Source organism: Rhincodon typus, chromosome 45, assembly GCF_021869965.1.
Source record: "Rhincodon typus isolate 14 chromosome 45, sRhiTyp1.1, whole genome shotgun sequence".
Lineage (NCBI taxonomy): Eukaryota > Metazoa > Chordata > Chondrichthyes > Orectolobiformes > Rhincodontidae > Rhincodon > Rhincodon typus.
The window spans coordinates 5,396,364-5,412,708 of record NC_063376.1 but is presented as its reverse complement, the minus strand read 5'-3'; the positions used below and the strand labels follow the sequence as shown (position 1 = coordinate 5,412,708).

The following is a 16,345-nucleotide window of genomic DNA, read 5'->3' as shown; positions in this document are numbered from 1 at the left end:
ATGCTATATTATCACCAGATTATTAGTCTGGTCCTGTGGATTACTAGTTCAGGCAACATTACAAGTACATACAAACAGAACCTTAGAAAATAGGAACAGGAGTAGGCCATTTGAACCTGCTCCACCATTCAATATGATCATGGCTGATCGTCCAACGCAGAACCCTGTTCTTGCTTTCTCCCAAGTTTTTTGATGCCTTTAACCCCAAGAACTATATGTAAACCCTTCTTGAAAACGTTCAATGTTTTGGCCTTTCTGTGGCAGAGAATTCCACAGGCTCACCACTCTGTGGGTGAAGACATTTTTCCTCATCTCAGTCCTACCATGTATCCTTAAACTGTGACAACTCGGGTTCTGGACTCCCCCTGTCATCAGGAACATCCTTCTTGCATTTACCCTGTTTAGTCCTGTTAGATTATTGTGGTGTCTACCATCTTCTGTTCGCATTGTAGAACCTTTCCCCAAAATCTAGACTAGAACAGCTCCACAAGCACTGACCACTCAACTGTGCTTGGAGAGATCAGCTGCTAATGACTGTAGATTCCCCCAGCAGCCACAGGTGGCAGGTCATTCAACCATAGAATGCATCACTGCCTCACTCCACGTAAGCACTTTCCAGAAGGGGTAACCAGAGAGACTCAGAATATCACGTGGCTGACACGTCTCTTGCAAGGCCTGGGGGTGTGGAAACTCTCAGTAGCGATCCCCCAATGTTCCGACAAATTCAGAACAGAGCATGAGAAACCCAGGATCTCTGCGTCTCTTCCCAACACCAGCGTAGCCACTGAAGCATCCACGCGACTGAGCTCCAGGAGCGCCACAGCAATGTAACAGATTTCCTCAACTCTATCGTACCTCTTGGATTTTCAAAGCTGACAGCGGCATTGGAACTCGATTACTGTGCCTTGCTGGTTGGCCTGGAGTCTGAAGCCACTGAAGAAACTATTCAATGAGATTAAACATCTGTCAATCAACAAGCAAGATCACAATATTTCATAATATTCTCTCTCTTTCCACCACCAGTGGAAAGTGGATGCAGTGTCAATGAGATGTACTTGGACAGAACCTCCAAAACGCGCAACCTCTAACAGTAGCGGGAGGCTCAGTAGTATTGCCACTGGACTAATAATCCAGAGTTCCAGGTTCGAATCCCATCACAGCAGATGGTGGATACTGAACTGAATAAAAACCTGGAATTAAAAGTCTAATGATGAAACGATAAGCAATTGTTGCAATGTCCTTTCGGAAAGGAAACTGCTGTCCTTGCCCCGGCTGGCATAACCGGCCTCTAAAATCAAAGGCTAAAAATAAAAAGAAAAGGAACGAAACCAACAGACTACCTGGCAACAACTAAGGCACCGCAAACGACAACAGCGAACTCAGCCCTATCCACCTTAAAAGTTCCTCCTTAATAATGTCTAAGCCTTAGTGCTGAAATTGGAAGAGCTGTCTTGCAGACTAGTCAAGCAAGAGTCTGATAGAGTCATACCTCATAGAATCATATCTTAAGAACAAAGAATAGTACAGTACAGCATAGGCACTTTCTAAACCAAAAACCTTTTGCCTTTGTGTAGTCCATATCCCTCTATACCCTGCCTATTCATGTATCTGTCAAGGCACTTCTTAAATGTTGCTGTTATATCTGTTTCTGCCACCACCTCTGGCAGCGCATTCCAGGCCCTTACCACTCTCTGAATAAAAGATCTGCCTCTCACATCTCCTTTAAACTTTCCCCCTTTCACCTAAAGCTAGGTCCCCTAGTTATTGGCATTTCTAACCCGGGAAAAAGGCTCCTACAATCCATTCCTCTTATAATTTTGTAAACCTCTATCAGGTCGCTTCTCAGCCTCCAACGTTCAAGTCAAAACAAATAGAGTTTGTCCAATATCTCCTCATAGCTAATACCCTCCAAAACAAGCAACATCCTGGTACCTTTTCTGTACTCTCTCCAAAGCCTCCACATCCTTCCTATAATGTGGCAAAACTGTATGCAATATCCCAAATGTGGCCAAACTAAAGTCCTATACAGCTGTGACGTGACTTGCCTATCGTCATACTCTATACCCCAACCGATGAAGGGGAGCATGCCATATGCCTTCTTGACCACCTTATCCACTTGTGTTGCCACTTTCAGGGAACAGTGGACCCATGCACATTGATCCTTCCGTATGTTAATGCTTCTAAGGGTTCTGCCATTTACTGCATTCTTCCCTCTTGCATTACACCCTCCAAAATGCATCACCTTGCATTTGTCCAGATTAATCTCCATCTCCCATTTCTCCATCCAAGTCTCCAGCTTCTCTATATCCTCCCGAATCCTCCTCACTATCCGCAGCTCCCCCAATCTTTGTGCCATCCACAAACCTACTAATCAGGCCACCGACATTTTTATCCAAATCATTTATATAGATTACAGACAATGGGGATCCCAGCACTGATCCTTGCAAACACCACTGGTCACAGATCTCCAGTCAGAAAAACACCCTTCCACTGCTACTCTCTGTCTTCTATGACTAAGCCAGTTCTGTATCTGTCTTACCAGCTCACTACAGATCTCATGTGACTTCACCTTCTATATCAGCCTGCCATGAGGAACCTTGTCAAAGGACTTGCTGAAGTCCATGTAGATAACATCCACCGTTCTGATGGTGTTTTCAGACAACACCATCATCATCATTCCATCAACAGGATGATCCAACAGAGGTGGCAGCACAGTGGTATACAGTTGGGAGGGAACTGCCCTGGGAGTCCTCAAAATTGACTGCGGACGTCATGAAATCTCATGGCATCAGGTCAAACATGGGGTGAGGAAATAGTCTGCCGAAAACCACATACCATCCTCCCTTGGCTAATGATCCAGTACACCTCCATGCTCCATGGTTGAGGAAGAACTGAGGATTCCCTAGGCACAGAATATTCTCGGATAGGGGGGCTTCAATTTCCACTGCCAAGACTGGCTTAGCTGCACCACTAGTGACCCTGATGGTTGAGTTCCAAAAGGATAGAGCTGTTGGGCTGGGTCCGTGGTAGACAGTCAGGGAACCAAGAAGAGGGAAAAACATACTCGACCTCATAATCGCCAATCTGCCTGTCACAAAAGCATCTGTCCACGATGGTATCGGTATGAGTGACCACCACACAGTGCTTATGGAGATGAAGTCCTGCCTTTACATTAATACCACCTTCCATCATTTGTCTGACACTGTCACCCTGACAAATAGGATAGGCTTTGAACAAATCTAGCACCTCAAGACCAGACATTCATGAAGCACTGTAGGCCATCAGCTGCAGCCAAATTGTACTTCAATGCAATTTGCAACTTCATGATCCTGCGTTCCCCCCCACTCTACCCTTAAGCCAGGGGATCAACCCTGGTTTAAAGAAGAGTGCAAGAGGGCATGACAGGCATACTTAAAAATCAGATGTCCATCTGATGAAACGACAAAACCAGACTCCTTGCATGTCAAACTGTGTGAGCAGCAAGTGATAGACAGAGATAAGTGATTCCACAAGCTGCAGATCAGATCGAGGCTCTGTGGTCCTACCACATTTAATCCTGAATGGTGGTAGACAAGTATACAACTCGCTGGAGGTGGCCCCACAGATATCCCCATCCTTAATGATGGGGGATCTCAGCACATCAGTGCAAAAAGATAAGGCTGAAGCACTTGCAACAATCTTCAACCAAAGATGCTGCATGAATGATCCATCTTGGCTTGTTCCAGAGATCCCCAGCATCTCACATGCCAATCTTCAGCTAATTCAATTCACTCCATGTGATATCAAGAAATGGTTTGGATTATTGGATATTGCAAAGTCAATGGGCCCTGACAATATTCTGGCAATAGTACTAAAGACCTGGGCTCCAGAAATTGCTGCACCCCTAACCAAACTGTTCCAGCACAACACTGGCATTTACCAGACAATGTGGAAAATTGTCCAGATACGTCCTATACACATAAAGCAGGACAAATCCAACCTGGTCAATTACTTTGCCATCAGTCTACTCTTGATCATCAATAAACTGATGGAAGGTGTCATCAGCTTATCAACAACCAGCTCACTGACATTCAGTTTGGGTTCCAACAGGGTCACTGAGCTCAAGACTTATTACAGCCTTATTCCAAACATGGATAAAGGAGCTGAATTCCAGAGGTGAGGTGCGAGTGACTGTTCTTGACATCAAGGCTGCATTTGACTGAGTTTGACGTCAAAAGTGATAACAAAATTGGAGTCAAAGGAATTTGAGGAAAACTTTCTGCGTTACTGTACTTGGCACAAAGGAAAATGGTTGCGGTTGCTGAAGATTTTGTCATGTCAGCTTCAGGACATCTCTGCAGGAGTTCCTCAGGGCATATTTTTCAAATCAACCTGTTCAGAGATGCTGTTACACACCTCTGGAGCAGATGGGTCTCCTCACCCAGAGGTGGGGCCACTATTATTGCTCCACAAGTGAACTAGTCCCTCAGGATAGTGTCCTTAGCTCAACTATGTTAAGCAGCTTCATCAATGGCCTTCCCTCCTTCATAAGGTTTGAAGTGGGGATGTTTGCTAATGAGTGCACAATGTTCAGCACCATTTGCAACTTCTCAGATACTGATATAGGTCATGTCCGAATGCAGCAAGACCTGGATAATATCCAGATTTGGGTTGGCATGTGGCAAATAACATTTGCACCAGACAAATGCCAGGCAATTATGAACTCCAATAAGAGACAAACCAACCACCGCCTCTTGACATTCAAAGGTGTTACTATCACTGAATCCCCCAGTATCAACATCCTGGGGGCTACCAATGACCAGAAGCTGAACTGGAGTGTTTTGAAGAAGGGTCACTGGACTTGAAACATTAACTCTGTTTTCACTTCATGGATGCTGCTAGTCCTGCTAAGTTTATCCAGCAATTTCTATTTTAGCCAGCTAAGTACTGTGGCTACAAGAGCAGGTCAGAGGCTAGGAACTGTCAAGAAACTTGACACCATCCAAAACAAAGCAGCCAATTTAGCTGGTACCAAATCAAAAACATTCACACCTTCCAACGCTGATGCTCTGAAGCAGCTGTGCATACCATCTACAAGTTGCACTGCAGAAATTTAGACAGTACTTTCCATAACCCTCCCACTACCATCTAGAAGGACAAGGGCTGTAGCTATTTGGGAACACCACCACCTTCTGGAAGTTCCCCTCCAAGCTGCACACAATCCTGACATGGAAATATATTGCTATTCCTTCAGTGACACTCGGTCAAAATCCTGTTCCCCTTCTTAATGGTATTGTGGTTCTACCTACACCAAATGGACTGCAGTGGTTGCAAGAAGGGGGTCGTTACCACCTTCTCAAGGGCAACTAAGGGGCGGCAATAAATGCTGAACCTGCAAGTGATGCCCACGTCCCATGAATGACTACATAAAGCTAGGGGGACAAGGGCTGCAGACACAGTACAGCAGCACTACCTACAGGTTCTCCTCTGAGCTGCACACTGTCTTAACTTGGAACTATATCACCAACAATTCAATGTTGCCAGATCATTGGGAAACTTCCTTCCCTAACAGCACCATCAAAAATCCCCCATTGCCACTTTTTACCAAGGACAATGAATTCTGGAAGAAACAAGAATCATGACTGATACTCCAGTGTGCCCCTGACGGTGCTCTGCACTGTTGTAGATGCCATCTTTTGCAAAAATTATTAAATTCCATCTACCTGCTCAGGTGGATGTGCAAGATCCCATGGAACTGTTTGAAGGATAGCAGGGGAATTCTCCCAGGCATCCAGGGCAATATTTTTCCCTCAATCAACATGACAAAATTAGATAATCTGGTCATTATCACATTGCTGAGAGAGTTTTCTGTGTGCAAATTGGCTGCCATGTTTCCTATGTTTCCATGGTTCCTGCAATGAACATAGGTCATTAAGTATTTAATTAACTGTAAAGCACTTTAAGGTTGGAGTTCTGAAGAACAGTCTTATTGGACACAAAACGTTAGCTGTTTCTCTCTTTACACATGCTGCCGGACCTGCTGAGTATCCCCAGCACCTTCTGTTTTTATTTCTGATTTCCAACATCTGCAGTATTTTGCTTTTCTAAGCACTTTGTGACATCCAGTTGTTACATAAAGCACTATATAAATGCAAGTCTTTCTTTTTTATCATTCCATTTGTTCCTCCCAACCACCTTCCCACTAGCTGCACAATTTAGATTTCACGCATCTCGCTGAGATTAAATTTGCAATAAATTACATTTACACTTGAAAACACTCCTGCTCTTTCCCAACACTGTCACCTATATTCACTTTTGAAGTGCTGTGACCACAAATACAGTGCTCACAACAAGCCTGACCAGTCCACTGCAAACCCTTGGTAACTTTATTCGTCCAGTTCAGTGACTACTTTGAGATGCAGATTGACAAGACCACAACTCTAGATTCTCTATGCTGACCCTGCGACCTTTGTTGAATGTCTTATATTCATTTCCCCCTCCCGAACAAATACATTGCAACTGTCAGTTCCCCACTTAGAGTCATACAGCATGGAAACAGATCCTTCAGTCCAACTTGTCCATGCTGACCAAATATCTCAAATTAATCTAGTCCCATTTGCCAGCATTTGACCCATTTTCGCCTAAACCCTTCCTACTCATGTACCCATCCAGATGCCTCTTAAGTGTTGCAATTGTACCAGCCTCCACCACTTCCTCTGACAGCTCATTCCATACGCGCACCACCCTCTGCGTGAAAAAGTTGCCCCTTAGTTCTCTTTTAAATTTTTCCCCTGGGAAAAGTACCTTCGATACTGGCCCTATTCATGCCCGTCATGATTTCATGAACCTCTATTACACCACCACTCAGCCTCCGATGCTCCAGGGAAAACATCCCCAGCCTATTCAACCTGTGCCTATAGCTCTAACTTCAAAAATGAAAGTGTGCCAATGCTCTGTGCTTGTTACGACACCAAGACCATTATTTATGCGTCTGCTGGTGATCAGCTTGTGATAGAACGTTTTGTTATGAACAATTTAGGGGCCACAAACCTCATTGGAAAGTACTTATCTAAGTCCAGTAGAGATGCAAAGGGATCTGCAGCTCATATATGGAAAACATTAAGTGTAAAAGATTGATCAGCCGACAACAAAACAAAACACTGGGGTTTATAAATGCAGGGGCAGAATTGGAAAGTCGAAAAGTTCCATTAAACTTGCACAAAGTCTTGGTTAGTTAGACCATACTCAGAGAGAAACAAGATTATACTAAACTCTCACAGGACACTAGCTCAGACTCAGCCGGAGCTGTATCCAGTTCTGGACGTCGCACTATAGGAAGGATGACAGGCCACTGGAGAGGGTGCAGAAAAGGTTCGTGCGTGGATATGGAACTTCAGTTATGATGGTAAGTTGCAGATTTTAGAACTGTTTTCATTGAAGAAGGTAGAGAGACTTCAAAGGTGCCTTCACAAGCCTGAGGAATCTGGGCTGAGTGGATAGGGAGAAACTCTTCCCACTCATGAAGGGATCAGGAACAACTGCTGAAAGAAACAACATGGAATTGTGGAAACACATGTTTTCATGAAGCGGGTGGTTAGGGTCCGGATTGCACTGCCAGAGTGTGAGGTATAGCATACCCAATTGAAGCATTCTAAAGGGAATTAGATTGTTAGCAAAAAAGGATGAATGTGTAGGGTTACAGGAGAAGACAAGAGAAAAGGCACTAAGTAAATTGTTTGGTGCAGACAGAATGGGCCAAACTCTGGGGCTGTAATATTTCTATGATATTACAAAAAGGATGCAGAAAATGCAAAAACAGAAGATTTATTCGAATAATGTAAAGAGATGAAAGGTTAAAGCTATCAAGAAACGCTGAACAGTCCGAGTCTCTTTTCACTAGAGGAAGGCAGACCTGAAAAGAGTTTTTAAGATTGCATAGAGGTAACGTTTCCGTGCATGGGAGAGGCGGCAGAACTACAAGTCCTAGACTATCACCAATAATTGACAGTAAAAAACCAAAAGAATTGAGGAAACGGAAAGAACTGAAAGTTCTTCAGTCTGATGGGTCACCAGACCCGAGCTGTTAATGTTGATTTCTCTTCACAGATGCTTCAGACCTGCTGAGCTTTTCTGACAACTTCTGTTTTTGTAATAATAGACAGTATTTTGTTTTCATTGTGGTCTGAGTAACCTTTTTCATTTAATGACAGGAGGAACCTCAGAGGAACAAAGGGATCTTGGGGACCTTGCCCACAGATCCCTGAAGATGGCAGGACAGGATAATAGGTTTGTCAAGAAGGCATAAGGGGACACTTGCCTTCATCATGGTGGCACAGATTATAAGAACAGGGAGGTTATGCTGTAAATTAGAAACAAAAACAGAAGTTGCTGGAAAATCTCAGCAGGTATGGCAGCATCTGTGAAGAGAACAAGAACAAAGAACATTACAGTACAGGAACAGGCCCTTCAGCCCTTCAAGCCTGCACCGACATGCTGCCAGTCACGACTAAAACCCCCCACCCTTCCGGGGACCATATCCCTCTATTCCCATCCTGTTCATCTATTTGTCAAGACACCCTTTAAAAGTCACTATAGTATCTGCTTCCACTACCTCCCACGGCAGCGAGTTCCAGGCACCCACCACCCTCCGTGTAAAAAAAAACTGAGAAATCAGAGTTAATGTTTCAGGTCCGGTTACCCTTCCTCAGAACTCAGGGGACCTGACTGAGATGTATAAGATTATGAGCAGTACGCATAGGGTGGATGGGAAGCAGCTATTCCCCTTAGTTGAAGGGTCAGTAACATAGACTAGAATTTAAAAGATGAAATGCACAAGACTTAGAGAGGACTTGAGAAAATATTTTTCACCTAGAGGGTTGGGGGTCTGGAATGCACTGCCTAGGAGGGTATTTGAGGTGGGAAACCTCTCAACCTTTAAAAAGTACTCAGATGGCACTTGAAATGCCATAACATTCAAAGGTATGGGCCAAGTGCTGAAAAATGTGGATTCAGAATCATTTTTTGTTGGTGCTGGCTTAATGGGCTGACGGACCTTTTCAGCAACGTATAATTCTATGATGAATCTAGAAGGGGAGCTCGGATGAAACATCTTTACCCCGAGGGTGCTGAGAATGTGGAAATGACTGTCATGGCGACTGTGTTGAGGTGAACAATATAAATGAGATGATTGGGAGGCTGGATGAGTACATGAGGCAGAAAGGAACAGGAGGTTATAATGATGGAGCAAGAGGAAGTATTGCGAGAAGCAAATAATTTGCAGCATAAACATGGACCAGAAGGGCTGAATGGCCTGTTTCTGAAAGGAGTCACGAGTTTGATGGGTAACTGACCTCTTCCACTTTCTTGGACATACTCCGCCTGAGTGGGAAACTTTGCAAGGCATCAATACGAGGCTGAAAACAAACCAGGCTTCGGGTAAATAACAAAGCACACAGCACGTTTCTTTCAAGCAACATGTTCTCTGTTCTCCCAAAAATATCATTTTGTCAATTCTTTCCAGGACGTATAAGCAGTCCTGATGCTGGTAACAACTTCTTTCCCCCAGCTACTGCCTTGCCCATGGGGTCCATTATTATTCGTTCACAAGCCCAAGCACTGCAGGGCAGCTGTTTGCCCACAGTAGGCATCACAGACAAGCCTGGATTTAGTGCGACCCGATGCCGCTGTGTTCACGCACACCTGACGGATGGGATCAGTGGAAAGACAATGCCGGTTAAATTTATTCCTGCCTCAGCCAGCAGCAACAACACCAAACATAACGCCCATAGTACAGCTAAGGTTCGGCACAGAGCCTGGCATGGTCTGGTCTGTACATGGCATCACTTTCAGCAGTACAAGAAGTGTCACACCCAAACCAAATATTTCAAACTCACCTCTGACATGGGAGGATGCTGGATTTTTGGGGGGAGCAAGGCGTTAGTAATGATGCTACTCGACTAATAACTAGGGGAGGCAATGGCCTAATGATATTATTACTGGACTATTAATCCAGAGACCCAGATAACGTTCCGGGGTCCTGGGTTCGAATCCCATCATGGCAGAGGGTGGAATTTGAATTCAATAAAAATCAGGAATTAAGTGTCTAATGATGACCATGTCGATTTTTGGGAAAAACCCATCTGGCTCATTAATGTCCCTTTAGGGAAGGAAACTGCCATCCTTACCTGGTCTGGCCTACAAGTGACTCCAGACCCACAGCAATGTGGTTGACTCTCCACTGCCCTCTGGGCAATTAGGGATGGGCAATAAATGCTGGCCTGGCCAGTGACACCCTCATCCCGTGAATAAATAAAAGAAAACATCCGCGAGGCTCTTAGCTTAGTCCGTTGAATAAATGCAGAATAAACAAACCAGCCTTGTGATGGTGAGGAAGGAATTAAGACGTTAGTAATTAAGGATGGAAATCTGCCGTTCTTACTTGACCTTGCCTTCGCTGCCTTTATTACAAGGGGATGAGCTGTCTGGCTGCAATCAGACAGAGGTATGGTGATACCGTACCTGGGGTATTGCGTCTCAGACTTCTTACCTTAGTAAGAATATACTTGCCATTGAGAGAATGCAACTAAGGTTCACTAAACTAATTCCTGGGATGGAGGGATTGTAGTAAGGGGAAAGAATAAATAGATCACACTTTTATTCTCCAGAGTTTAGAAAAGGGAGGGGTGAAATCATCCATCAAAAGGAGAGGCATGGTGGCTCAGTGGTTAGCACTGTCACCTCACAGCGCCAGGGACCCGGGTTTGATTCCAGTCTCGAGTGACTGTACAGAGTTTACACATTCTCCTTGTGTCTGCGTGGGTTTCCTCTGGGGGCTCCAGTTTCCTCCCACAGTCCAAAGATGTGCAGGTGAGGTGGATTGGCCATGCTAAATTGGCCCACAGTGCCCAGGGATGTGTAGGCTAGGTGGGTTAGCCATGGGAAATGCAGGATTGCAAGGATAGGGTAGGTGTTGGGTCTGGATGGGATGCTCTTCAGGGGGTTGGTGTGGACTCGATAGGCCAAATGGCCTGTTTCCACACTGCAGGATTCTATGAATCTACGAAAGTCAGATGGAGCTAGTAATAAAACAGGGGAATAATACACAGCATGATAAAAGAAACAATGGAACAGAACAGCTCAAAAGGAGGCTATTCAGCCCATCAAGTCTGGGTTAACTCTTTTGCAGAGCATGCCAACCCCAAACCTAACCCTAACTGTTTCCCATATCCTTCCTCTTTCAAGTATTTATGCAACTTTCTCTAGGAAGTTACTATAGAAACTGCATTACCAGACAGTGTGCATCTCAAATCCTATCCAACTGATTAGTAAAGAGGTTTTCACTCTGATTCTTTCTCCAATCACCTGGAGTGCAGAAGAGGTTTATAAGAATGGTTTCAGAGATGGAAAACTTCGGTGTGACAATAGGTTCAGACTCATTTCCTTGGAGAGAAGGCTGACAGGAAACCTGATTGAAGTTTTCAAAAATCATGAAAGGTGCGGACAGAGTTGACAAGAGAAAGTTTTCATGCTTGCAAATGGATCATGGGCACAGATTTAAAGAGATTTGCAAAAGATGTAAATGTGATGTTAGAAGAAATCTTTACACAGAGAAACCGGGTAGGATCTGGGCTGCGCCACCTGCAAGTGTGGTCAAGGCAGATTCCAATCAGATTTTCCAGAGGGCTTTATTTCAATTTTTTTTTTTATTTGATTTAATTTACTATTGTCACATGTACCTAGATACAGTGAAAAGTTTGGATTTGCATGCAGTACAGGCAGATCATACCATACAAAGTGCATGAGGGTAGTAGAACAGAGCGAGGAATACAATGTTACAGCTGTGGTGAAGGTGCACAAACAGCAAGATCAACATTAAATTTAAAATTTGAGAGGTCCATTCAGAAGTCTAATAACAGCAGGGAAGAAGCTGTTCTTGAATCTGATGGTATGGGTGTTTAAGCTTTTGTATCTTCTGCCCACCAGGAGGTTGGAAGAGATTATAATCGGGGGAGAGGCTCATTGATTATGTTGGCTGCCTTCCTGAGGCAGCGAGAAGTATAGGTGGGATCAATGGATGGAAGGTTGGCTTGTGTGACAGACTAGGCTGTGTTCACATCTCTCTGTAGTTTCTTACAGTCCTCGGCAGAGCAGTTGCTGTACCAAGCTGTGAGACAATTGGACAGAATGCTTTCTATGGTATATCTATAAAAATTGATAACAGTCTTATATTTAGATGATAATGTGCAAGGTTACAGGAAGAACAAGTCATGATGCTCATCGAAAGCGGTTTCGGCCATATTGGTAGAATGGTCTTCTCCTGTCCCGTATTAATTCTGTGATTGAGTGACCTACAATCTCTTGTTACTAATCCTTCATGTGATGGAAACAGTTTCTCTTTGTTTACTCTGTCAAAACCCTTTCTGATTTTAAAGATCTCTAACAAATCTGTTCTTAGTCTTCTCCGCTCTAAAGGAAGTAATAACAGCTTCTCTGGTCTCTGATTCCTCAGCGAACCACAGTTGTAAATCTCATTCCAGAATTCCTCACTGACCATAGAGCAGGTCACACTCAGCCTGTCTGCAACAGGCAGACTGAGCACGCAGTCTAAAAGACCACGATTCAGTCTAAAAATCAACAAGCCACTTCCAGATGTACCAGGCAGCTAAATGATCAGGAAACAGTACAAAGCAGCGTCATGCCATGCAGCGCAGCATAAGGTGTAATCTGAGCAGGCCTCATTTACCTGCAGTGACTTTGACTGCGTTTTTGGCTCTTTCTCCAGTTGTGCCTCCCGTTCCAACGAGCTCAGAGAAACTCTGCTCCTCAGAGACGGTCTTCTGCTGGTCTGCACGGAAATTCATGGAAGTTAGTTTCAAATCAAGCAATGGACCTGAAGATGTGAAACTCAAAAATTGGCTCAGAATCCAATCTCTCTCCTGGCTAAAGGAGGTGACGCACTCGTCGAGATTGGCTTCCATAACAACAGCCCATATTTACAGAGCGTATTTTAGAGAACACACTAAGTGAACAAAGATTTTGTTGAAGGGGTAGGTTTTAAGGTAAGTCTTAAAGGACGAAGTGAGGTAGAGGGGTGTAGAAATGGTTTGATTTTATTTGTACATCGGGTGTGAGCATTGCTGGCTGGGCCAGTATTTATCACCCATCCCTAAATACCCTGCAGAGGGTGCTGAGCTGCTTCTCCAACTGCAGCAGTCTTTGGGGTGTGCAGATATTCACAATGATGTTATAGAGTCACAAAGATGTACAGCACAGAGGCAGACCCTTCAGTCCAGTCGTCCATGCCAACCAGACATTCTTTATTAATCTAGTCCCATTTGCCAGCACTTGGCCAGAATCGCTCTAAACCCTTCCTATTCATATACCCATCCAGATGCCTTTTAAATGTCATAATTTTGTGCCTCTACCACTTTCTCTGACAGTTCATTACATACATGGACCACCCTCTGTATGAAAAAGTTGCTCCTTAGGTCCCATATAAATCTTTCCCCTCTCACCTTAAACCTATGCCCTCTAGTTTTAGACTCCCCCACCCTGGGGAAAAGACCTTGGCTATTCACCCTATCCATGCCTCTCACAATTTTATAAACCTCTATAAGGTCACTCCTCAGCCTCCAAATCTCCAGGGAAAATAGCCACAGCCTTTCCAGCCTCACCCTATAGCTCTAACGCTGGCAACATCCTTGTAAATCTTTCCTGAACCATTTCAAGTTTCACAACATTTTTCCGATAGCAGTATGAAAGGGAGCACCAGCATTTTGACCCAGCAACAGCAAAGAATCAGTAATACGGTGCCAAATCAGAATGGTGTGTGACTGAGACAACCACTTTCAGATGACGATGTTCCCATGAATCTGCTGCTGTTGTCTTTCTACTTGAACGGGCTCAACGACCAAGACCCCACAGTTCTCTGGGACAGAGACTTCCAGAGGGTCACTATTCTCTGAGAGAAGAGATTCTTATTCATCACTGTCTTAAATGGTTTGCCTCTCTTTCTCAGGCTGTGCCTACTGGATCAGCACCCTCCCCTCCCTCCCCACCCAGCCATAGGAAACATCCTTTCTGTGTCTACCCTATTCAGACCTGTCAGAAATTTGTTTGCTTTGATAAGATCACCTCTCATTCTTCTAAACTTTATTGAAATGTTTTTGCTTCAATTTGGTCAGCTATTTAGGATTGCTCCTTTCTGCCTCATTTCTTCATATGATTGAGCAGCTCAATTTGCGACACACATGTGGGGCATTTGGGCTCGTGGGGGCAGATCATCCCACCAAATGGTGGGACCCAGAATGCAGAATTCGCCTCCTTTTTGTTCTGTTTCTATCACAGCTGTGCCTCACCATTAACAGTATTCAGACTCAAAGCGTGATGGACACTCAGTGGGAACAAAACCTGTAATATTTGAAAAGAAGTGTTCTAGTTGTACTTGAGATCCATTCTGAGATGTATGAGAGAAGCTGGAGCAGAATGGATCATTCACAAGGTTTACTGGTTTATCCAGTGGTATATTGGCAACTAGATATTTTTTGGTAAAATCAGATAGTACTTTATTGCTTGTCATAGAGTCATACAGCATCGAATGTTGGTCCAACCAATCCATGCCAAGCATAATCCCAAACTAAACTAGTCCCACCTGTCTGCTCCTAGCTCATATCCCTCCAAACCTTTCCTTTTCATGAACTTATTCAAATGTCTTTTAAACATTTTAACTGTACCTGCATCCACCACTTCCTCTGGCAGTTTGTTGCACACATGAACCACTTTCTGTGTAAAAGGGTTGACCTTTGTGTCGTTCTTAAATCTTTCTCTTCTCATCTTAAAAATGTCCCCTAGTTTTGAACTCCCCCAGCCTAGGGAAAGAGACGCTTGCCATTCACCTTAACTATACCCCTCATGATTTTATAAACCTCAATTAGGTCACCACTGTACCTCCTACACACCAGCCTTTCCAGTCTACTTTTATATCTCAAACTCCTTGCAACATCCTGGTGAACGTTTCTGAACCCTCTCCAGTTTAATAATATCCTTCCTATAGCAGGACGACCTGAACTGCGCATATTACTCCAGAACAGTGCAGAGATATGGACGGTGCTATATCAGTGCAAACTCCTTCCTCTTTCAACGTCCCGTTTGTAGTACATCAGGAGCTCAGTCGCATCACTAGTTGGCGCATGGCGCACGACTGCATCTTGTGTTAGGCTTTTGCAGAAAAGAAAAGGTTTTAAAGGGAAAATACCAAGGTGGTGATGACAGAACTTACACCCTTCCCAACCTCAGCATGTACCATCCCTCAGTCACTCACCATCTTCCTTGCCTAGGCGACAGAAGGCTCCGCTTCTCGTGCCAACACCAAGCAACCCCAGGTCAAGGGTCAGAGGTGAGCCGGGACACACAAACCCGCTATCCTGCATGCCCCAAAGTGGCGCCGGTACCATCTTTATTAGGGGCACGTGGACGCCATCTTCTGTATCTGCAGGTGTCGCGCGTGTTGAGGAGCTCCATCTTTGTTAGGGGCGACGAGCGGAAACGGTCTGTCGGCCATTTTCCATTCCGACCGTTGCGCGCCCCGCAACGCCATCTTTGTCGGGGGTTATGTGATGGACTCGGAAGGCTCACCGCTCCCTTGTGTTTGCTTTGTGGGCCTCGAAGACCCGAGGAGGTAGGTCTCTTTCCAGCTGTTGGTGATGCTGTTGAAGATCTTATAAATGGGTTGTTAGTGTTTGTTTTGGGCTCCAACCGAGGATAAAATTGCGCCCTCTGCGGTGGGAGGCCTAAAACGTCCATTTCTCCCATGCCCCCACAATTTTTTTAAATGTATGAAGGGACGCAAACTCATAAACTGTATTAAATAATATAATAATAACAAAATTAAATATTAGCAAAATAACCATTCCCTGCTAGTGAGCTGTGACACCATCCATGGAGGGGTACCAATGGACACATACTGCCAGCAGCTGTTGACCCAAGTTTTTAGGACCCTGACACACCCAGTACAAACTAAATGATTAAAGCACAGAAAGTTCATTGGAAAAAAAAAACAGCAAAACCTGGGAATAAATGTAGCAGGAGGATGCCAGTTGGTTCTTGAGCCTGTCCTGACCTGCTATCCCTGGGATTAGGTAGATTTAGAATTAGGTTTTATTGTCATGTGTGCAATGTCGCCATTCAGGGCGCCATCTTAGGTACAAAGGTACCGAGGTACGAAGATAGGTAAGAATAAAGAAGTAAGTTAAAAGCTTCATCACCAAATTTCTTCTTAGTATAAGTAGAAAAATAAAGAAATAAAGTTAACTGTTAATCATTACAGTCCATTCTTAAGCCATTGGCCTGCAGTCACTTCATGCTGGGC

At 44.3% G+C, this 16,345-nt stretch overlaps 1 protein-coding gene across 17 annotated transcripts in view; it reads right to left on the bottom strand.

Annotated features, from left to right (window-relative positions):
* Positions 1-15,412, bottom strand: part of LOC109910522 (nucleolin-like) — an 89,027-nt gene extending 73,615 nt beyond the window's left edge. For 13 of the 17 annotated variants that reach the window (XM_048620124.1, XM_048620116.1, XM_048620121.1 and 10 more), the window contains exons 1-4: positions 15,299-15,412; positions 12,722-12,823; positions 9,330-9,392; positions 856-942 (exon numbers count right to left, since the gene is read on the bottom strand). In XM_048620124.1, coding sequence (XP_048476081.1) covers positions 856-942; positions 9,330-9,392; positions 12,722-12,823; positions 15,299-15,301 — 255 coding nt within the window. In that variant the 5' untranslated portion in view covers positions 15,302-15,412. Of the gene's footprint in view, positions 1-855; positions 949-9,329; positions 9,393-12,721; positions 12,824-15,298 lie in introns of those variants that run through there. The other 4 variants (XM_048620122.1, XM_048620119.1, XM_048620127.1 and 1 more) reach the window with 4 other exon arrangements.
* Between the last annotated feature and the right edge of the window lie 933 nt (positions 15,413-16,345).